Source organism: Lipophrys pholis (genome assembly GCF_963383615.2).
Source record: "Lipophrys pholis genome assembly, chromosome: 9".
Lineage (NCBI taxonomy): Eukaryota > Metazoa > Chordata > Actinopteri > Blenniiformes > Blenniidae > Lipophrys > Lipophrys pholis.
Window position 1 is genome coordinate 22,094,019 of NC_137639.1, and position 23,539 is coordinate 22,117,557.

Sequence of the window (23,539 nt, forward strand, 5' to 3'; positions counted from 1 at the left end):
AAGATAGAGCTATTAGTTGAAGACATACAACGGCATTTATTTCCCTCAACTTTGCTTCATAACATTAAAATGTGTATTTAGGCTAGGGTGTAATGTATTACACTTGTTGAAATAAGCACAAAAGAAAGTTCCTCAGAAGACAACAGATCTAAAATGATCTATATGTAGGCCAATGGGCCAAATTCCAGATGACTGTGGAGCTTTACACGGTATTAATGGCCTGTATCACACGTCACCTGTGTTAAAGCATTGACCTGCACAACGTCAGCATTCACAACCTCCCCCAGGCAAAGTGTCAACACAAGAGTCGAGCTAATTATGCCATTGATTGTAAAGGGTGAGCCAGCTTTGAGACGACGACTTTGGATTCAAGTCAAAGTGTTTCTAAACAATAATGGGTGTTAAATCCTTTATTGGGCAAGTTATGTGTTTTTCATTTTTGCCTTGAAGAAGCACAACTTACTGGTGAACAAGACCATCTAATCTATGCTTTTAACTACAAATTCTAACAAAATAAGAAAAATGGGTCCCATAGAAAACATAACAATCGACACATGGGAGGCATGTTTAGCAAACTTTGCTGCAAATAACAAATGACATCAAAGGAGAGTAATATTTAATGACATATGTTAACATGACTTTGTATCCTCCAACAGAAATCTATTAGAAAATAGATGCTATTGAGGTATTTTTAAAGCTATAAATCAATAAATATGTGAGATTTAGGTTTTAAAATCATTTCCGTTATTATAATTAAACAAAACATGATTGTTTTATTTTGTTCTGATGACTTTAAAAAGTCTCAGTTATAAATTGTCCCCTGAAAGACCTCTTAAAAAGATCCCGAAGTTAAAATTTTCCAAATACAAGCCAGTTAATGAGTGACCTATAATAAGGTTAATTATTTTGACTAACCAAGAAGTTGATCAGTCCACCTCAAAGTTTCAGACATCAGAGCCCAGACAGAAAAACAAGTATCCTCCAGTGACACAATAACTGAGACTGCTGAACAAGGACAAAGTTTAAAAAAAAAAAAAAATCTAAAGGAAAAACCCATTCTCAGCCCAAACAATGCCTTGGTGGGACACAACTCAAATCTTAAGACTGAAAGCGAGAGGAAAGAAGGAAGGGAGTTGTTTCCAGATAAATATCTGTTAATGGGTCATAATGAGGCGTAATGACAGACGAGAGCTTCCTACTGAACACAAGGAAAGAGAAGGACAAACAAACTATGGTAACAATCTTGATGGCTGCCGCCACCATTTTGTGGGGCCTCAAGAAGTTTGTGCTTTTGAGAAACAGACTTGGGCGTCAGTTCCCGCCGTCCAGAGGGAAAGTGAGCATCTCACAGCTTTCGCTTGGAGAGTTGTGAATCACATTGTTGAATGCAACTCTGTTTTTTTTGCTGACATATAGTCCTGATATCACACAGAGGTAAGTCATGTTTCATTTGTTTCCATTGTGAATACAACTTACCTGTTTCACTAAAATACTTTACCAAGTTATTTGCAGTCCTCCAGCTCTTTAAATAATATATTATGTTTTCTACAGGCAATCTGACCTAATTAAGGATATCCGCAAAAAGTGACAACAATGAACTTTCTTCACCTGCTTTTCGTGGCAAAATGAATTCTTCCTTTGTTAGAAGAGGGTTGCATGCGACTTCAGTGTATTAAAATTCTGCTGGACATGTTGACTCGGTTCCATTGTTGGTTCGATCTGGCTCATTGCAGGTTTTATACAGACAAATCAAAAACAACACATTTATTTTCATTTAGTTTTTCACGGTGAAAAACAAGCAGAAATATCCTCAAAGAGAAATGAAAGATATTGTAAGTTTGATCTTACACCTCCTTGTTTAAATATTTAAGGTTTGCATTTTATTTGTTTTTCAAAATGAAATATTGGGTGGCAACTCTAACGACACTGATGTTAGCCACTTAGATAACAGGCGTGTTGGGATGAGAGTCCTCGTGTCACCATGGAGGCTCTGCCCCGGTGAAGAGTTGTGGCAATTAGCTGATTAAACCAGGATTTAATCTTGGTGAGGTTAAATGGAAAAAAAAGCTAAAAATAGCCGACATCTGTATGCGTGTTTAAAATGTAATACAGTTTGGGCTTTTATCCTATTTAATGTGTCTAAACCTGTCCCAGCTTTCCCATGGATCAGTCTTTACAAAACGAAGCTTTGAAAACAAACATTGTCACCATCACAAAGTATTATTTTAAAAAACACCAACATCTGGATATTCGTTTTAGGAAGTGTGTAATAAATAATAACCTTATTTGATGGTAACACGCATACCTGGAAAACAACTGTCTGGTTGTTTATTCTGTCTTTGACTTCGTATAATATTATGTATGTTTGTGTTATGTGTTTTTATACGTCTCTCTCTCTCAAATGAAAACATGTGTCTCAAAGTGATTTACTTGTACAAATAAAATAAATACAAATCTAATATTTTGCACTAATGGATACAAACTATCTTCTAGAATCTTCAAGAAATGAAAAGATTGTAATTATGTGTGATTCAGTCTCATGATTGTTATTGTTTCTTTTTAAACTTGAAGCCATGTGAGTAAAAATAGAGATGGAAATCTGATAATAATTTGTTGTATTATAATGTAGAAAAAAAGAAGAAGAAGAAGCTGAACGTGAGATCACTCTTGGCCATTAACCAGGCAAAGATGGAGACCCTCAATCCTGCAGCTCTGGCAGAAGCCCCCTCTACAGTCACCTACAACCCAAAGTCTGAGACAGTGACCCTACCAGATGGAGTTGTTTCCGTGGCGGGCATCACGGTGGTGACCGGGGGTGTCGAACTGTCGTGTGGGTCCTGCATGCTGGCCTTTGGTTTTTGGGGAACCCTCATTGGCTTCAGCTGTGTGGCGGTGGGAGTGTGGGACCAACTGAACCAGTCCAAAGGGGGCATGTCTCACTTGCTTGGACTGGGATTTGTGATTCTGGCGCTCAGCTTTGCCACGGTGGGAAGCGTGTCTGCGTTTTACCTCCTGACAAGAAAAAGGAGAGTGATCACACGGCAAGAGAGACAGGATGGAAGAGAGGTGCTTGTGGAGAGCCAGAGGGTGATTAAAAAAGTCACTGTATGAATAAAGAATCGTGCAAAGACTGTAAAAAAAAAACACCGGGTCACATGGGCGGATACAGTATTTTATTTCTGTGGGCATTTCTCTTCTATCCTTCAGTCTGAATAAGATTTGTGTCAGACAAATTGATTCTTTCACCCTATTTCTTTATAATCTTACAAATATTTTTGTACAATTCTTTAAGCTTTTTGTATACATTGTGTCTCTAAACTTCTAAAATGAAATGGGTAAACTTTTTAAGCATCTTTTTTTTTTTAAGTCCTTTTCATTGATATTTCCATAAAAAATATGAAGCACCCTATATTGTTGTGTGTGTTATTTGTTGTGCTGTGACAGATCCCAAGCTCACCATGAGTGAGAGCAGGATACACCCTGGACAGACCACTAGAGAGGCAGACAACCACACACACACACACTCATAGGGGCAATTTAGGGTTTTTGGATTGTGGGAGGAAACCGGATTACGCAGAGGAAACCCGTACGCACACACACAGAGAGAACATGCAAACCCCACACAGAGAGGCCCGGCTGGTGTTTGAATCCACGATTGTGTCGCTGTGTTTGTATTGTATTGGTAGTACTTCAGTTTAAGCTTGTCTGTGTTGCTTTACAAACTCTACACGTAAAGAAGCAGTGCAACCCCCAGTGGACAGAAGTTATTGTGTCTTCATCTGATCCAGTGGGCCAGAATGAGTCCTCCTAGATTGATTTTGACCCTCCAGCCAGATGCTTTACATCCCCTGATCTTGTGTAACAGGTTTGCAATGAGTTGAAAGACTTTCTTTACACCTGAAAGTTTAACGATTGTGTCTAGGCTGACTTTCAAATAAAACAAATGTTTTCAAGGTAAGATACCAATGTGCCACCAAATAAAACATATTCTAACATAGCTCAAAAGTTGTGTATTATTGTGAAGTTCATAAATATAAGAACGCAGCTCAAAGTATTTAAGGGACAAATAAACTTAAAGCCAAATTAGTGTCAACTCAGCCTTTACTTGGACTTTGCAACTTGGATTAGGCCAGCCTACCTGTCAATGAGTTTCGAGGAACATATAGAAGAAGTGAAGACGCTCTTACTATCTGTAAAGCACGATGTTAAGTATGGCCACAGAAGCAGGACAGGGTTGTGTTTTTATTTTTATAATGCGCAGAGCAGCGAGGCGAGTGTTTATCTCCATCTGCTGGAAGAAAAACGAACATCATCCTGGGAGTGAAGCAAAAAATATAAACCCATGTCCCATAAATGAATTGAATATCTTCTATTGACATCGCAATTAAATGTGCTTGAAAATAAATTAATACGTTGAATACCGTTTGAGAAAATAAATCCATACCTGCTTTTTTTTTTTTTTTTGCAATTGAGTAGTTTAGACAATGTATTAGCGGTTGTACAAACATTTATGGAATTAAATTCAGCAGTGTTTTCCACTTGTTTCATTAATATACTCCACTGTGTGAATTATGGAAACGGAGTAATACGCACATATGCAAATAAGATTAACTATACATAAATAAGTGTAAATAATAAGTGTAATCTCCCGGTCTTTGGAGAGGAGAGCAGCCGTCTGTGTATTTCGCTCTCAGGTATTTCCACAGGTATCGGATTTGGATCAGATCACCTGACGGCCTCTCTGGTCACGTGTCAACGTTCAAGTTTCAGGAAACTTTTTTTTTTTAAGTCTGAAAACAAACGGTCGAAGTCCCGCCCTCTCTCACTGCTCATTGGATACAGCGAACTACTCCCGCTCTCTGATTGGCCACATGCGGAGCAGGTCTGCACACGTCACAATCACACAACGCCTCCTACTTTAAACTCGCTTATGTGTAAATGTTCTCGTCTCAGCAGAAACGACACCGAGAATTTCACTGTTTTTGGTCAGTAAATTGAAACCTAATAGGACGTCCGACGTGGAGGTGAGTTTTCTCAACTGAAGCTGGTCCTGTTTGTCCACACGGCGTGTTTTCTTTTGGGACCGAGTCACAAGTTTGTACACTGGCTGCCGCAGCGGCGTCTCAAGGTGTCCACTGTCCGTCACGTTACTTATTTATACAGTATGCCAGTTCAACTGGGTCCTTTTCTGTGGCCTGTCTTCTTCTCAACCAGCAGAGAAGGCTGACTAGGATAAGCGCTGACATTCATAATCTGTCGGTGTCACGTTTGTGTGCTTAACGTTGTTGTTTTGAATTTGTGTGAGTATCTGGTTTGTGTCTTCTCGCTTTACATTGCACAACCTTCATTAGAGACACTGCACGGATAACATAAAGCTAGAAACACTTATACATAACCAACATTAAACTTCACTGCATTTTTCTATGTCGGCAAAACTCTAAAACGTGTTAAACTCCCTGACATCCAACCAAAAAGTAATTTCCCTTTTGTAAAACTCTGCAAACTAAGATACATGAACTTTTTACCTTCTGCTTTATCTGTAAAAGTCACTTTCACGTGTTTTATCTGACAAGAAATGACTGTAATTTTTTTTTCTTTAAAGACAGTCAGTTTATAATCACACTAAACAATTTACAGTCTTCCAAGACGATCAATGTTTACTTCCCTGTAACGTTATCTAAATGGTTAGCAGTGTATCAAAAATATTGCACAGAAGTGTGATCTAAACTTTTCATCTGTGTATTCAGCCCCTCAAGACCCAGACTTCTGACAGTCGGAAAAAAAAAAATCTTGTTTCTCAGTCCCTTTACATGGAAATCCATCCAGACACGAATGCGTGACTGAATATAATCTACACCACATGTTTACGTTTGTGTGTGAGCCTGACTAAAACAACTTACTGGTGTGTAACCAACCGTTACATTTTTAGATTTCATCCCATTTACAACATATCAGTTGAGATCTATCGCCTTTTTTGTCTACTTGCTGGTTTGCAAAATATCCCCACGTGACCCTGTTTAACCAGTGGTCATTAGTGGGTCAAGGAAAAGTGTTCTGTGATCGACTGAACTTAGCGTTTTGCCATCATGTGTCATTAAATCTCCCTCCTTTTTTGACACAGGATGGACTCTGAAAGACCTCCAGACATCAGAAACACTTGACAGCAGCGTTTGAGAGGATGCCGCACACATCACGCACACATGGGGCTTAAAGCTGTGGAGGATGGGTGGTACTGCTGTTGGCAGAAATGTTAGAAAGCTAGCTGAACTAGTTGAATTAGTTCATGAGGAAGTTGGGTCACAGAATTGTAAAATCGCTTGCTGTCGGTGTTGAGTTTGAGTCAGTTGTTTCACAGTTCTTAAAGCAGATCAAAGTAGTCACCTGATGGAGTACAGTGAGAGAGTGCTGTGTGGGACAGGGGAGGTGGAGCTGGACCCCAACATTGTGAGTGAGGAGGCAGGGAAGCTGTACTCAGAGCTGCAGGTGAGGCATTTTCACTCTCTGTGCCATGAATTTCACCCTGCACACTATCCACCGTGCCGATGGTCATGTGGCCACACGAGTCTGACTTTTGCTCTGTGCTTCTTCACAACGCCACAGACTGTTATTGAGATTTATGGTGAAGGTGTGGTGGAGTCGTTGGTGCCGATATTCGTGTGGGTCCTGGAGGGCCTGGCCAGCTGTAAAGCTCAGCTGAGGGACCGGGAGGAGGAAGCAGAGAAGGAGAAAACCGAACGAGAAGCGCTGCTGGAGAGATACCAGGCGGAGCGAGCGCTCAGAAAAGAAAGTCAGGAGGTGAAGTGATGAAGCATCCAGTGCACATTTACGTGTGTGTGTGTCATGACTTCAAAGAAAGATTCATCACATGTTGACTGATTTTGTTTCCTTTTAGAGGTATCTGGAGTTGGACGACCAGATTGAACAGGAGAGGCGAGCCATGAGGGTGAGGGAGAAGGAGCGGGACCGGCGAGCGCGAGATCTGGAGACAAAAGCTCGAGAACAAGCTGATCAGTGTGCGTGTCTTCCTCCACCTTATCTTCTCTTTATCATGAATATATGCTGAAGAAATGCCCTACAGTATCTAAGATGTCTAGACTTTCCAGTTTTCTGAGTAAAAGTGATTTCTGAGTGAAGGACACACACTTGTTTTGTTTACTTTCAGTGGTGGCCCTGGAGGAACAGAAGACTAATCTGAGTAGAGAACTGAGCACACTGAGACACACTCACAACAAGGTCCGGTCCCTCTTCAGAGCCTAATTATTTTCTAACCGCTTCATCGCCTTACATTTATTCATTCAACACTCTGTCAAACTTCGTTTTCTGTTTCAGTTGGCGAACACGCACCGGGAAATTTTGGAAAAGAGGAAGGAGTCTGAAAGGGATTCTCCCTTAAGGTTGTTTTCAAGACTATTTTATTTTACTGCCACATTTTAATCTACATATAATATATCACACAATGAAGCCAAGCAACATTCCAACCTCTTCATCTCACATTTAGACCCTGATGTGACCTTGCTTTTCTTGCGGGACTGTACCAGTAATCTTTATTTAACTATTAAGAAGGATACTGTATTCAACAGTTTGATTAATATTCTGTTAATTCAAACTGAGTGAGCCTCATTGGGCTTGTTTTCAGTTTTTTATATATTGTGAAACTCCTCCAGAGAAACTTTTACCTCCAGTCGTCGCCCTCTGTTTGGAGCAAGTTATTCCAATAGCTGTACTTTGAAGGCCTTTCCCCTTCAATATTCTCTCTCACTCTGCATTTTCTTTCTGTTTGGTTCTTAGAAGAGCAAAACCAAAACCTTTTCCCATCGAAACAGTCTTAAAATGCACTTTTTGTTTTGGAAAGTTCACATGAACCCAACCGGTTATAATGCAGCTTACCACGACACACACTAATTAATTTTTTTTTTATATTATTTGAATAAGTCAATAATGGCTCAATAAACAAAAAGGTCTAATTTATATTTGAGTGTTTGTTTGCATTTAGTTGCAATTTTCAGTTTAATTAACATTTATTGGTCAAGATTATTGACAAATCACAGGCTATTGTTTGATAATGTTACCAAAACAATGAAAGCTTTTTTTTTTTTTTTTTTTTTTTTGAATAAGCACAAACGGGTTTTTTATTTTCTTTAATTTTTTTGACTACATGCTGCTTTCAGGAATAACCTGCTTTTAAAGAACGGCGACTTTCCATCCAACCACGTCTCATCAGAATCCAGCGCTCATAACAAGGTAAACTTATTTGCACCTGACCTGGCCGTATTTCTTCAAGTACGAGCATTTTAAACTCTGATTATTACATATTTATTTTTTTAAATTATTTTTTTGTGCCCCTTATTTATTCAGATGATTCAAAGAGCGCACTCAAACCCCGGTCCTCCATGTCTGGAAGATTTAGAAGCGAAGAGGGAAAATGCGATTGACATTTCTGAGAAGTCTACAGTCAATCAGTTTGTTAGCGATATCATCAGCTCCACTCCGGAGCTGGCACAGTTTCATGGCTCCGGAAATGCAAGGTAGTCATTCAAATCCATAAACTAATCTGTGTTTTCACTGGAATGTTGCTGAGTCGTGTGTTCATCGGGTAAACCAAAGTTCACTTCAACTCATGGTCATGGTTATATTCCTCACAAGTCGAACTATGTGTTTTTATTTACCGTCAACCTCAGTCCCCCACCGATACCTCCCGCTGAAGACAAGTCGGAGCTGGAGACGAGTTGGGAGGACGAGATGGTGGACCTGGAGAAGCAAAAAGTAGAAGAAAAGAAGGGAGGAGAGATAAAAGAGGAGGTGGAGGAGGTGGAGGAAGTGGAGGAAGAGGACAGTATGGAGTGGGAACTCCGCAACACCGACTCTGTCTTCTCTGAACTGTCAGAGCTGAGTCGGGATTATGTGGAGAGTGTAGACCGAGGAGCCAGTGTCAGAGGTAATGGACACGTGTTTAAAAAAAAAAAAAAAAAAAAAAAGATTTTAAAACTCAAAACATCTCAAGAATGAGTCTGCTTTCTTTGTGTGAGTTTAGATGAGATAGTTCCAATAGAGTTAAAAAAAACAAAACGGACGTTTTCAGTGCAGCAGTAAGTGATCAGACATCGAGGGGTGACTGAGGGTTGGTTTCTAAAAATAATCTGCCAATAGTGGGAAACTATTTACAACCTCAGAACATGAAGTGCAAGTACATCGCTTTCCTTTTGCTTTCATAGTGTTACTTTCGTTTGTTTTTACCATTTTGCATTAATTTATGCTCTCATTTCTTTCTGAATATCAATGCAGAGTACATAACAATATCAGTTATACCTTCCTGTCAGTGTTTCCTTTGTGTCTGCTGGTTGAAAACACTTTAAAATTTTTCTTTCTGGTCAGGCAGTGCAGACCAGTTCGATGAGATTCTTTCTCAGTATGAGGAAATGAAAGTCACCAAGTGAGTCCTGCTTTCAGTTCTCTGACCCCGTCATGGCTGGTGAATTGTGGTTTCTGACGTATACGGGATCTTTTGGTTTACTTGTTTCAGTAAAAAAATGTACAGTTGTTATTTTTGTAACTGAATTAATCCCATGTTTGCTGTATTTCTTTCTCTCAGTGAATTAATCGAAGCTGCTCGTAAAGCGTTGATATCTCGAGTGGTGGAGCTCACTGACGACCGCTCGGCTCTTAAACTGGAGGTGAGCACACTTCAGGAAACCGCCTCCAGATTAGAAGGGCGGATGAAGGAGAAAGAGGATGAAACAAAAAGGTGTGGGCATTTTTTCTCTCTGTTTTTTTTTTATTTATTCATTTATTTTTGTAAGTTACAGTGTAACTAAAATATTTTGTTTTGTATTTTCTCCGCAGACTTCGTAAAGAACTGGAAACCATCCACTCTGAGGATCCCGATGTAAGATGCTGATGACAGAAATGTAGTACTGCTATAGTGCAACTGTTGTGTGTTTTTTTACAGGATAGTAACCACTCGGTGTAAATGATGGTGTATGACACAGGCTCCATTAAGAAGAATCTATTCTCCCATGCAGGCCTCTCTACCCGCGTCCATGCGTCACTTCTCTCGCTCTGAAATGGCTCGCGTGGTCATGGAGAAGAACCAGTACAAGCAGCGTCTGTTTGAGCTGCAGGAGGCCGTCAGACACAGTCAGACACTCAGGTAACTTTGCCCCATGGATAAAGGTGTGTGTGTTTTATTTAGTTTTCTATAAAGAAAGCTTTATTGTAGTGCTGCAACAGATTTTTGCCTTTAACTTCCTGCGGTGCTTTTAACGTTTTCACAGAGCAACAAAGGAGGAGCGGTTCACAGACGATAAAAGGTCCGGCGTTTGGAGAAGGTACAGCTTTTCATATTTATTTTCTCTGTTGATTCTAAAACAAAACTTGTTTGTCGTTTCACTCTGCAGCTCTCTATGATAAATGGTAATTATAATATAATTGCTAAAGAGGTGAATGTTTTGAGGTCGATACAGGAACTACAGGTTGTACCAATTGAACCACAGCTGTCCGATGAAGGCAAAGGCCATGATACTTAGACAGATAATAAAAATGTCAAAGTCAGTAATGTTGCTTATATAATCATGCATTATATCCTCATAACAAGTATGTGAGCAACTTTGTTTTAACCTTCATTTAAAGTAAGGCAGAATATCTACAATGATAAAGTTGACAGGGAACATTAACAGATTAAGTATATTTAATTGATTAAAGCTCATTAATTTATATTGTACTCTATGAAGTACTAAAGAGTGCTTAGTTTGAGCCTCACCTGGCCATTGCTACAGAAAACTAGATGCACAAATTAGCAAATTTAGCACAATCACACTTTATTTGTCTTCATAATACAGAATCAATGCACCAAAGGGAAGCTGGATTTTATAAGCTGGTTCATGATCTGTTGATTCTCATTTCAGCAATCAGCACCTAAATGAAGTGAAATAATAAGATATAAATCTATTGCTCTGACGAAGTGTAAATCTCAAAGAACTAAGAAAGAACAAAACTGTTGTTGAAGAAAGAACTACTAAAACAAGTCATATCCCCTCAATCTTTTATCTTCTTCACCACAGTAACAAACTATTCTCATAGTTGAGATGTTATAGTATATGTAGAGAAATTATGTTCTAAGTCAGTAGAAGACTGACCACACTGAAAGTGTGTGTTTGTGTAGTTGGTAGTGAACTGTACTCAGCATGTTGACTGTGTGAAATATCAATAAGTGTTTGTATCGTCAAATTATAGGTTCAACCGTTTGTTTGGCTTGACCAAGGCACCGTTAGTCCCTCCTTCTGCCTCTGCACTGGCTCTGTCCTCTTCCCCGTCCTTCTCTCGCTCCCCTGTTGGATCTCCAAACCTCCCAGCTGTAACTCGAACTCAGACAGAGTAAGTTGCTGGTTTTAATGTTGCTCTTTCATGATTTTCTGCAGTTGCATTTAAAACTTTGGGTACATATAAGTGGAAGAAATGTACTTTTTAAATCAAATCAGTAAAAGATTTTAAACATGATGTGCAAGATAGATCAAACATTAGCAGCCCCGGCATTAAGCCAGCGTAAATAATAATCATTCAGAAGAACACAAATTGTCCCTCCGTTTAAACAGCAGACACGTTTTTTTCTGTAGATCCTCCTCCCCTGCTGCTCTTTCACCTCGTGTCAGGAGGAGAGAAGTCTACAGAGAAATCCGCTCCCAGATTTGGGGATCAATGGGAAAGCGGCAGCTGCACGGCTGGAGCGTGCCACTGGCAAACACTCAGGTACCTGAGCACTTTAATGGCTACGAATGAATGAGGGAATAACATAAAGATTGGTGTACCATTCCACCATCAACAGTCTAGTGTACAATTTCACAACTCAAGCTTAAAACTAAAAGAACATACTGGTGATTAAATGTCTATGTTGTAGGAGTCTAATGAATCTGTACCGGAGCCCAAAGATGTGCCTGAACTAGTGCAGCTCAGACTTTTGGACCAAAGAGACTCCACTGCCAAGGTAAATCTTAGTTCTGACAGTTTCCTGTATTTCTACAGTGAAATGACACCTTTGAGCTTTTGATTAAAGTATTTGGCGCTATAACAGATTGTGAAGTAATGCAAGAATATAGAGGTTTTGTTGAAGATCAGTGACGACTACATTGTCTTGCAAGATATGCCATTTGAAAATTTCAAAAAGATATGGAGGAGGATTTTATGTTCCTCTATGGGTGGAAGCCGATGTTAGCTTCACGGCGAGTTCCCTTTACCTGATTGAGCATGAGACGCTTCACGCAGGATTGAGTTTGAGCTTCATTTATCTGTAACCTCAGTTGAAAAAGTAAATCTGTGTATTCTTTACATCTCTTGCAACACACTTCATTTTGTGCTGATGTTTGCCTGCCCTCACATCCTTCCACTAGCTTTATAATGCACGCAAACTTATAGCCAAAAGCATCTCACTCTAGCGTCGTCTTAATTATTTTTATTTTTTTTCAAATAAATCGGATCAAGTGAAACAATAAAGGAGTTCAGCTGGAGAGGAACCATCCCGTGCAAATATTTCAACAGTTTATTGATCATCATAATTCATCTGTTGTCTCCTCAGCTGAACTGTGCAGTTGCAGTCACACCAGAGATCTCAGGAGAAGCCACAGTAAGCCTTTCATTATCTGGTTTACGTAGCAGTTGTACTCTAATTACAATCACCTCACCGTGACTTGTGTCACACACAAGTTGTGTCACTGAGCTTCCCAAACTCCTTCTCTGTTCTTCTCTGCCAGTGCACCGTGTGGGTAGTCTCTGGCCCTGCCTCCTGCAGTGAAGTGACAGTGATCGATCCGGCACGGTCCAATAGAGTCCTGGACCAGTTCAGCCTCCCTCCCACGGCTCCGGCCCTCTGCATCTGTGCTGTGCCTCCTATAGGTCAGTGCTGGCACGAGTGATGTATTCCATAATCGCATTACTCAGTAATACCTCACATTCTTACTGGAAACTCTTGGAAATCAAAACTGCTTACTCAGCTGTTGCTTTTGACACAGTCTTTTCACTGTTGTTTTGTCAGGTAGCACTGCAGGAACCGTGTGGATCGGGACTCAGGAAGGAAGGTAGTGCCAGCTGAATCAGCAACTTGCCTCAGTAAATAACAGCTAAGGAATATTAAGGCTCTTTGGTCGGCAGTCTGTCACACTCTGTCTGTCTCCCACCCCACCTTCCCTTTGTCTTTTACAGTATCCAGATACATCCAGCCTCTGGTGACAGGAGGCGCTGTCTGCAGTCTATATCCCTGTCAGAAGCTGTTCATTCACTCACGTGAGTTCACTCTGCAGTGGAGGCTTTGAGTCTACACTCAACCAATTAGCCCCTACTCTCCAGCTATCTGGTTAAGTGCCTGCACATTTATATCTTTTAACAAAAGGCTTTAGTTTTTGGTCAATGAAATCAAAGGTTTTATTTCTCATATGTAGGTTTGACATGTTTGAACCAGTTTTGGCCCCCATCCCACTAAACATTTGTCAAAAGGTGAAAAGCACAATAACTTTCAAGGTGAAAGTGACACAGATAATAATATATACTTATAGAATGGGGAAATAAAGAGCTCCAATGAGGAACCACTGTTTGACCTTTTTTACTTGCTTGTACTGTGTCGCTCTTTAAGCGTTCCTTCTTGGTCGTATACGATTTATCCTCACATATTAAACGTACTGATAAACCAGTATCAATGGTAATGAAAGCAAATGAGTCTGTCTATGTTAATTAATACTTACTTTTTGGTTTGATTTATGGTTAACTCATTGTTGTGTTTGGAATAATCCACTTCTATTGACCTAAATCTTGCAGGAATACGCAGAGTCAGGTCGTAGCCGGTTTGGCTGATGGCACCTTGGCCTTTTTCTCTCACAGTTCAGGTAATGGGTTTCTGCGCCGCTTGTACTTTTCCGTCTCTCCATTTTCTTTGGTTCATTGATGTTTCATGAGTGAAAATGAAACGCTGTGACTGACAGGGGGCTGGAATCTGCAGTCACACTCTGCTGTGCCTCTTGGATCAAACCCTGTGCAGCCTATTCGCTGCTGCCTTGCAAAAGGCGACTGTCTGTGGGTGGGATACTGGAACAAAGTCCACGTGGTCGACCTCAACAGCAAGAAAGTGGAGGTAAGAAGCGGAGGAGGTAGCCTACGTTTTGTTATTGTGACTAATGTGCAATCTGTCATTTATTTCAGCATCATGATTCTTTTTCTTGCATCACAGCAAATATTCTCGGTGTCTGAGTGCAGCGAGCAGCAGGTCCGATTCCTGTGTGCAGGTGGAAGCGGCGTTTGGGCGGCCTGCCGACTCGATCCGATCCTCAGGCTGTTTGATTGGTCCTCAGGACGACCGCTACAGGAAGTAGATTTCATGGCTTTGGTCACCAAAACATTAGGTAATTTTTATTCTTTTTTTCTATCATACAATGCAGTAAACTATTTAAATACCACAAATACCTGTATAGTTAGCCTGAGGCAAGTCACCTGCAAAAGAACATAAGTCAGTTGTACTCTTAAGAAAAACTATTTATGAAACAAATACTTACCTGTACCAAAATATATTCACATGAGTATTTAGAAAAACCAAAAGTTGTTGATGGAAGAAAGAAAGAAGATGGGGCCTCTTTAGTGTCTGATGAGCCTGAATTTAAAGACCATTCTAAACCTAACCAGGTCATAACGCAGTGCATTTCAATCATCAGGAGTTTAGACATTGTTCTTGCTTATGCTTTCATGAGTTATAACGTTTGTTTCAATGTTGAACTGACAGACTTTCCTCTTGTGCAGGTCAGCCTTTCCTCACACTCTCACCTCTCCAGATCTCGTCACTCACCATCGTCTCTGGTCGTCTGTGGGTGGGCACAGGAGGTGGTGCCATTTTCTCCATCCCCTTATCTATAAGTAGGTTTTTATTTAGATTAAGCAAGTCTGGACCTGACGTACGTGGTCAAAGTTTAACTCCACCTACTAATGATGATTGACTGTTCAGCTTCAGAAGCCGTTTCCATCCCGTATTCCAACACTGCTTCAGCCCAGCTGTGCTACCATGGACATCGACAGTCTGTCAGGTTCATCATTGCTGCGTCTGGTAATAATCCGATAGGTTTTACTCAAGTATTTATTAGTATCAAGAGACTATGCTTTAACTTCCTTACATGCAGGGCAATGTTGTTGATAATGCACCGAGATGGTATCAGTTTTTCTGTTTTTGTTTTTGTAATGGATAATGAAACCATCTGTCTCTCGCAGGTTGCTTAATCACTTCTCCAGGCAACAGCCAAGTCACTACAGCACAGCTTGTCCTCAGCGGAGGAGAAGGGTACATCAATTTCCGAATTGGTGGGTTGACGGCAAATACTTTTATTGACGTCAGAATATTTAGATCAGTATTGGAAAACCAGGGCTGTGATGTTCACTGTAATGTTTCTACCTAGGTATTTACAGTTTTCCATTACACATCCTGAAATAGATTTAAAACACTGTAATCAGCATTTCACTGTAAATAATACAACATTATACTTCCATAACAATTACTGTTACAAATCATAGACCTTTTCACTGTGGCAACTTACGACATATGTTATGAAGATGATAACCATGTTTATACTGTATAAATTATAAACTGTTGTGAAAGCCAGTCATGAGCTGTACATTATAGTACGTTTGTTAAAACAGTGGTTCTCTCGAGCCCTGGGGGCTTTAAAACTTAAAATAATACCTGTAAAAAATGGCTGCCTTGTGCTTTTTATTGAAAAATTATTCTAACAGCCTTAGAATTATATCTTATATTTCAAAGACATTTAAAATCTACCATTCAACCATAAATGACGACAGCTGGGGGCACTGTAGGGGGCCTCAATCTGAGCACCATGGCGTTTTAAGGCTTTGTGAGTGGGCGCCTTCTCTCATACCCCATCTTACAGTGTATCTCGTGCTGAATCAGCACTTTACTGCAGGTGGAAATCATTTATGCTGAGTTCAATAAATTTCTAACTCGGCTGTTCATTCTTCCAGGAGATGATGCAGGTGATGAATCGTCTGAAACGTCTCAAGCCACGCCACAGCGTTCTGAACGCAGTCATATGATCATTTGGCAGATTTCTACTCCCTCCGTACCCAGCCCTGCACTCTGACACCGTTCCTTTCTTCGGTTGGCGCTCTACAGACCAAGTCATGACGGAGCCACGCCATTTTAAATGGTTCTTTCATGGAACTAAACAAGGCCACGTCTCAGTGTGGCAGCACCTTCTCCAAATATGATTGACTATAATTTCCCACTTGTTTACCTCATTGTTTTGAATATCCACCATTTTACTTGATCATGATGCCTTTCTGTGTGCCTTCATCGATTTTATATCAGTTCCATATCATTGCTCAGTAATACGGCTGCATGGTTGTGTGAAGCCCATGTCGACCATTGCACTGGAAAAAATGTGTTCATTCAAACATATCTCTTTTTGTATTTCTTATTGAAATACCTGCGGAGATCTGAAATTCATGATGTGATGGAAAACATTTTATATGGCTGCTGTTTCAGCCGCTTTCTTGTGAACTGGAAACAGGTTTGTGGGGGGGGGGTTCTTCACACGTAAAGACAATTGGACACTTTATCTTCTGAGGTTGCATTGAGATTGTGAAAAACATCTGTTGTGATTCTTCTGCCATGAGTATTAACTCAAACTGTAGCACTTCACTGTTGCACGTGGTGTAACTACGCGTTATGAATGTGTCTACACATCTCATTTCCTGAATCAAAGATTTAAGTAAGGTGTAAAATATTTATTTTTTGTCAATCATTTTGCTTCATGCTTTCTTTGGGAAGTCGTGAAATTGGAGTGTATTGAGTTGTTTCATGCTTTAATTTTGACAGCAATGTAAGGGGGAGCAATTGATCCCACGTATCCTCTATGCAGTATTTATGTGCACTTATAAATTTGTGCTCATGTTGATGTCGCAGCATCTCATTTGGTTTCGAAAGACTTGTGTATGAGGTTTGACTCAACTTTTTACAAATGCGATTACTGTCATTAAAATGTTGATGTCATTTTTATTTGAGTGGCTTCATGATCTCCTCATGTAGCAGTAGAAGCCAAAAAAAGAGGTCTGAAAAGTCCAGAGGAAATCACTAATAGATGTGACACGATGGTCTTTTTAATCTTCAATTTGGCTTTGTTTACATACAAATTCTTTCAGTAACACAAAGGCCGAGGTTGACTTTCATGTCAACGAGGCATTTCCATAGAGGACGACACTCCTTTGCCTTGGGCAGATTGGCCTCCTTTCCCCTTCAAGCATCACGAGTCTTTGGTATCTGTAACATCCACCTCCTATGTTGGGTTGCTGCGCGTCCTGGGGAGCCGTATCCTCCGACTCAGGGAGCGAGCAAGTCGATCCACAGCTCCACCCACCGCTCCACCCAGCTCCTTCTTGGAGGTCAAACCCTCAATGTTGCCGCTGTACCATAAAACCCAACCTCCCAGGGAGAACAGTACCAGCAGAGCTCCTGTGTACACAAGCAGATCCCCAAAGTCCCGGCCTTGGATTTCGAGCTGGGCGAAGACCCCCAGCAGCAAGGAGATGACACCTAGTAGATCCATCAGCACAGCAAACAGAAGAGCCAGCTTACAGTGGGACAGACCCTCATACTTCAGTGCCATAGCTGCACTGAAAGACATGGAGAGAGCAGGTCATATGTGCGGAGTATCACATGCTTTGATGTTATTCTTGGATTCATTAAAATTAGATTTGAGAAAAGCAATGAAATAGCAAAACAGTTCTTCTTGGCAATATATGCCATACAATTGGAAAGCCTGATTATTTCCATTGTAGATGGTGTGTTTATGTAAAAATATTTATATTAAAAAACAATAACATCCATTTGTGTTTCATGGCCACAAATCCCATTCCACTGTTGCCCATCACACAAAGCATTGTCCTTGCAACTGTAGCACCATTTGAAATGGAAACAAATACACGTTCTCATGGTTTAAGGTTTATTGTCATGAAGCAATTTCCTTTTAGAGGTTGGTTTTGTTATGGATAGTTGATCAGCCGTGGGATTGTTGAGCTTGATCCTAAAGTGTGTTTTCTTTAGGACTGACTTGGCTTTGCATGCTTGTATTGAAACCTTTGGAGACATATAGCATTTTTTTATTTTCTTAAATAAACCTTTATAAGTTTACACACTTTTCACTGCGTTGTATATGCTATTACAGTTACACATGTTATAATGTATGTCTCTAACAAAAGTTTTTTAAAGGTATAAAAACACAAAAAATGTGAACGTAGTTTCAAACACATTTCACACTGCGCACACATCCACAGTCACTTCAGGTGCCACACCTGTCCTATTCATCGGCTTGTTTCAAAAGAAAAACTACTTACACCACAGCTTTACATGATTATGAATCTACTTTAGAGAAAAAAATCACTTACCCTTTGTTGAGGTTGCAGTTTTGCTGTTGATGTTGAGATGTTTTACGAAATAAAACGCGTTTGGAGCCCTTTGTGAAGCCACAGAGCCGCCTGTGTAACCTGACACCTGCTCACCTGCTCTACCTGTCCTGCAGTCCTGCTGTGTGTCACCATCAAGTGTGTCGAGAGCAACAGCATGTGGGAAAACTGCTTCCAACTTATAGATCTTTGCACATTTTACACGAACACATTATTTCAAGAGTGACAACTTATGAAATAAGTCTGACTGTGTAGAGTTAATTCCCACTGAGAGTATTTCTTTATATATGTATATTCTTTATATTGTAAAAATGCATATTTGCACAAGTATTCATTACAAATCATGTCACCGTTTTAAGTGCTGCATACAAAAATAACCTTTAAAAAAAATTTAACCGAAGGCGTCATAACGCTATGAGGTCCGGAAGTGACGTAGGAGCGTGTTGAAAAAAATAAAAGAGCCGTAATTGTTATTGTTAGCTTGTTAGCTAGCAGACTAGCTCGTGGAATGGGGATATGACAGAGTTATAACGTCTTATTACATGTGCACGATTCAGTTATTACAAACCTAAAGTGGTATGTACCAGTTTTTGTAGAGTATTATAGTAGCGTTAAGATAGTAGAGATGTCCGAGTGACAGAAGGGAATCTTTTGGTGTTGATGAAATAAGGATGTTGTAGTTTTTTTTTTTATAATCTGGCTACATTTGCTGCTAACATCACATGAAGCTAATCCTGCTCCCTCGTGAGCTCCGGACGAGGCCGCCGCAAACTCAGATTTAAATGTCTCAGATCAGATTTACATTAAGAGTCATGCAATAAAATCAGCGTCGGGTTTGTCAGGTTGTGCAGGCTGTCAATATAAACCGAACTGAGCAAGAGTCTTAACATGTAACAAGTCTTTTCTGTGCAGCACAGTGACAGAAATCCTCCGGGCATTATTTGCACAGTCTAGTGTCTTCTCTGATAAAGCCATAAGGTAATTAAACATTTTGTCTGTGGTGTGAGATGGAGGACGGGACCAGGAGTGATGCTGCTTCCACATCCAAGAGCCATGCAAGCTCACTCCACCTGCAGAGTAAGAGTTAAGAAGCTCTGAATAACCCCGTCCTGCCTTCAGGTCAAGGGCGACAAGTCATCACTCTATTTATTCCCCTTTTCTCAGCTCCAAAGAATGAGGATGCCTATGAAATTGCCATCCCCTACGAGGAGAGCAACTTTGAACAACAAGGCTTTTTCAACCAGAGTGATCAGAATTTTGAAGGTGAATGTCAAGAGCATTACATTGTTTAATCCATCTAATGAATTAGACCTGCATCCGAAAGATTCTGAATGGATTGCACCGGCAAGTTCACAGAACAGTGTTGTTGTTCTTCAGAGTCACCATCATCTGCTGGCCCGTCTCCAGTCAACAACTCATACATGGTGATCACCAACCTGCGGACACAGCTCCAGATCTCTCTGGAGAAAAACTCTTGGCTGCAGAAAAGAATTGAAGACTTGGAAGAGGAGAGGGACTTCCTCCGATGCCAGTTGGACCGCTTCATCTTTTCCACAAAGAGCCAGGGACCGGACCAGAGTCAGAGCCAGTACAGTAATGGTAAGAGACACGGGACAGGTGTGCGTTGAAAACCTGTCCAATGATTTGATATTTGTTTCTTTTTTAGAGCTGAAGTTTTGCAAAGCAATTCTTTTATGACATGAAGCTATTTTTGACATTTTGCTGTTTATTTCTTTGTAGGATATGAATCAAGACGATTCAACTGGAGGGCAAGAAGAGAGGACGACCGTCCCGCTGGTAAAAACAAAACTGCATCTTGAAAATACGATTGTATAATCATACAGCCATTTCATGGTTTGCTGTATTATATCCTAGTTTGTTGAGGATAAGTTGCTCTTTCTCTTTTCACAGAACAACAGAAGACCGACTCACAGCATTTCCCCTCTCGTCAGTTTATCCAGCGACGGCCTGGTCCTCCTACTATGGTTCCATCTAAAAACCATGTCTCCAATACATTAACAAATCAGATCGCTTCAATGAATGCTTTGTTCAATTCTACGCAATCCCAAGCCCTGTTACAAAGTCATGGCCATAGCACTTCCAGTACCGCAGCCAGTGGCAGCAGCGGCAACAGCAGCAACGCTACAAGGTCATCCATGGGTGAACTGGGCGGGCATAGCAACGTTGGTCCAGGTAACGCAGCTCAGAAGACTTGCATGAAAATTACAATTACATGTATGCATGTTTGGTCAGTCAGGTTGTGTTACATGGATTATTTTTGTCTCAGAGTCGCTTTCGCTTCTGGGAGAATCTGACGAATACTTGGAGCAGGACGGCTACATGGAGGAGGAGGAAATGATATCAGGGGAAGATGTATTGACAGATAATATTAACAGCAACAGACACCAATTAAAGAGAAGACGGGTCTTCCGAGCTCCGAGGGAGCGACAAAGAGGTGAAAACAGCAAAACGATCTTTAATTAAACTTAAAAATTCTGTGTCGTGACTGTGGAGACACCTCCTGAAGTTGCATTAACAAACTCTCTCATGTGATTGGCCCTCAGTTAAAGATGCTGCCGGGGTGCTGTTTCGCTACAAGAAGATTCTGCTTACATACCAGCGTCTGAAAAATATGTCCAAAGCCTTCCAGATCCACGGCGTTGACCGCAACACAGTGGCTTCCACCACCCCCATCGCAGAGCTGCTGCTGGTGGCGCCAGAGAAAGTGGCAGAGGTGGGTGAGTTTGACCCGTCCAAGGAGAAGCTGCTGGATTACGCTCGGCGCTGCTACACTGCTTTGGATGAAGAGACACTGAGCAGAGTGCAGGCTCTGAAGAAGAATAACCTGCTCCTGCCCATTTCCTACAGGTTCAGACACTGAGAGGAACAAAAAGACAATGAATTGAAATGTTCCTCTCAAGAAGATCGGGGGCTTTTTGTCTGCAGCTGACCTGCTTTCCCACCAGAGATCTCCACGAGAGGTATCTCAGAAAACAAACGTCTCATTCCAGACAAACTTTTCACATCTCTTTCACCGCCGGTGCAGCCATCAGACAGGCGACGTGCCTCCGTCTCGGACACATCTTCATCACAGTGGCTGTTTAGGTCTGATGGAGCACCGTGTTCCTGTGAGAAATTGGAATAATATTCTTCCTGTTGCTGACAGAGCACAAAGTCAAGTCTGTGCCATTCAGAGACTGTGGATAAGAATCGAAAAAGACATTCCACTAATATCCTTAATAATAAAACTTTTACTACATAAGTGTAACCAACCTAACTCATTTGTGTTTCAGAATTGTGATCCCTCTACATCTGGATCAGTGTAGAGTTTTGTGATTTAATTTACTTACTCATTTATTTCAGCCGGCAAAAGCAAAAAATATTTCAAACGCAGCAGTTAAATTCACTTAATTTATATGCAAATTTGACATTCCTAAATATTTTGTAGCTTTCAAAATGTAACTTGCACTTCATAACATTAATGTAATATTAAAACAATCCTCTTCCTTTTTAATATGTTCTTCTTGCTTTATGTATTTGTTTTAACAGTTTTCTAATTATCTTAACTTTTTTTTTTACTTGCCTAAATACACGTTTTGTGCTCTTTCAGCATATTAGGAGTTTATCCTCATTTCCATTGACTTTAAGGGAGGAAAAACTGTAAAAAAAAAAAAAGAAGAAGGAAAAAAAAAAAGGTGATGCAATCATAAACAGACCCTAGTGAAATTTCTTCAGGAAAGGAAAATAGCTTTTGTGGTAAAAATGCTTTTTAACATTCATGTTGTTCAGTTACAATAATTCAGGCATTGGTAATCTTTTATGTGTGCACTTCATTGTAATAATTCCCTTGCTCTCAACAACACTGCGGCTTCCCTTTGTTGCCCTAATAACAGCTACACCCGTTAATGTTGTGTGTGACCTTGCACTAAAATATTTGTACCATCACTTCCTGTGCATCACTTCCTGTGCTTCTGATATCGAGGCTCTTGTGACAATAACAGTTTTTGTAAAATACAGTATACGTCACAGCATTTACACTTAATATTACTATGCCAGTTATTTGTAATGTGTAACTTTTAGTTGCTTGTAAGGAATTGTGACTCTTGATTTCACAAACACTTTGAATTTACAAAATCAGAGAAATCACCTTGTTTTTGCAGATAATCTGCAAACTGCTTCTTCTCAATGATCCACTACAAATGCATGTAAAGGAAATTGCTCTGTGGTAATCTGTATATGTCTCCTTTTTTTTTTTTCTTTTGACTTTCCAGACAGTAGACATGTTCTCATTCCAGTGCAATGATTGATGATAAATCTCGATGAATGATAAATCTTCACTGTACATCAGTGTAGATTTATCTAGATGCGAGGCAGTTTGACACTGGGGCTAATAATTTCACATCACTACTTCTTACTTCCTTAAAAGGAAGTTTACAAATTTGCAGGACTCAAGCTGCTTTCAGTGTCTTTGTGCGTGACTCAGAATCAACCTGTGAAACTTTTAGAGAGACGTAAAATTCATTAAAGAAAACAATCGGACCAATTGATATGATGCAAAATGTAGATTTAGTGTGTACATTTCTTCAACAACCTTCACATGCAAATAATTGATTCACCAACTGCATCTTTTCAACATGGCTGTAAATAAACCATTTGATATTCTCCAAAGAAGTCTGGTGTCCTGTCTCATATTCTCGCTCTTCATCATTGGCACAATACACATTAATATTTTGTTTGAGATCTGTGTTGTAGGGGTTTATTGTGGTGTGGTGGTATGCACTCAAAGGGAGATCGGCCTGTGTTCAAGGCTGGGCTTGAGCCCGAATATACATCTTCACCACTTTATGTGGAGTTTGTGTGTTCTCCCTGTGTGTGTGTTTGGATTTTCAAGGTACCCTGATATCTTCTTTGAAATTTTTACAATTTGTTCGATTGTAGCTTTATTGTGGGTCCGTTTTGGCCTATGGGCATTATATTTGACACCCCAACAAGAACACGGATAATGAAACTGCGTGAAAACTCTCCACTGATTTGCAGCATGGACTGACGATTTGTATCAGTTAAACCTTCTCTGTTTCTGGAGAATACAGATAAAAGTATGCTC

General features: G+C 40.3%; 2 protein-coding genes across 5 annotated transcripts; both read left to right on the top strand.

The window, feature by feature from the left end:
* The first annotated feature begins 4,888 nt into the window (after window positions 1-4,888).
* LOC308114409 (C-Jun-amino-terminal kinase-interacting protein 4) lies at window positions 4,889-17,032 on the top strand. 2 transcript variants are annotated; one of them, XM_080471275.1, is made up of 28 exons: window positions 4,889-5,024; window positions 6,122-6,483; window positions 6,601-6,795; window positions 6,893-7,013; window positions 7,163-7,233; window positions 7,330-7,394; window positions 8,169-8,241; window positions 8,356-8,525; window positions 8,679-8,935; window positions 9,373-9,430; window positions 9,590-9,742; window positions 9,841-9,883; window positions 10,020-10,147; window positions 10,272-10,325; window positions 11,230-11,370; window positions 11,610-11,742; window positions 11,891-11,977; window positions 12,566-12,613; window positions 12,741-12,882; window positions 13,022-13,064; window positions 13,189-13,269; window positions 13,798-13,865; window positions 13,962-14,110; window positions 14,207-14,378; window positions 14,770-14,883; window positions 14,972-15,070; window positions 15,232-15,321; window positions 15,997-17,032. In XM_080471275.1, the coding sequence occupies exons 2-28, from the start codon at window positions 6,385-6,387 to the stop codon at window positions 16,113-16,115; spliced, it is 2,973 nt and encodes a 990-aa protein (XP_080327401.1). In that variant the 5' UTR covers window positions 4,889-5,024; window positions 6,122-6,384; the 3' UTR covers window positions 16,116-17,032. The 2 variants fall into 2 exon arrangements, with proteins under 2 accessions (XP_080327401.1, XP_080327400.1); XM_080471274.1 differs by having other exon boundaries at window positions 4,904-5,024; window positions 6,122-6,795.
* A 1,832-nt stretch (window positions 17,033-18,864) lies between these two features.
* Window positions 18,865-23,100, top strand: ccdc106a (coiled-coil domain containing 106a). 3 transcript variants are annotated; one of them, XM_080471195.1, is made up of 9 exons: window positions 18,870-19,011; window positions 19,443-19,512; window positions 19,600-19,698; window positions 19,813-20,034; window positions 20,176-20,232; window positions 20,347-20,628; window positions 20,723-20,890; window positions 21,000-21,169; window positions 21,304-23,094. In XM_080471195.1, the coding sequence occupies exons 2-9, from the start codon at window positions 19,443-19,445 to the stop codon at window positions 21,334-21,336; spliced, it is 1,101 nt and encodes a 366-aa protein (XP_080327321.1). In that variant the 5' UTR covers window positions 18,870-19,011; the 3' UTR covers window positions 21,337-23,094. The 3 variants fall into 3 exon arrangements, with proteins under 3 accessions (XP_080327320.1, XP_080327321.1, XP_080327319.1); XM_080471193.1 differs by having other exon boundaries at window positions 21,000-23,100; XM_080471194.1 differs by having other exon boundaries at window positions 18,865-19,512; window positions 21,000-23,100.
* The last annotated feature ends 439 nt before the right edge of the window (window positions 23,101-23,539 follow it).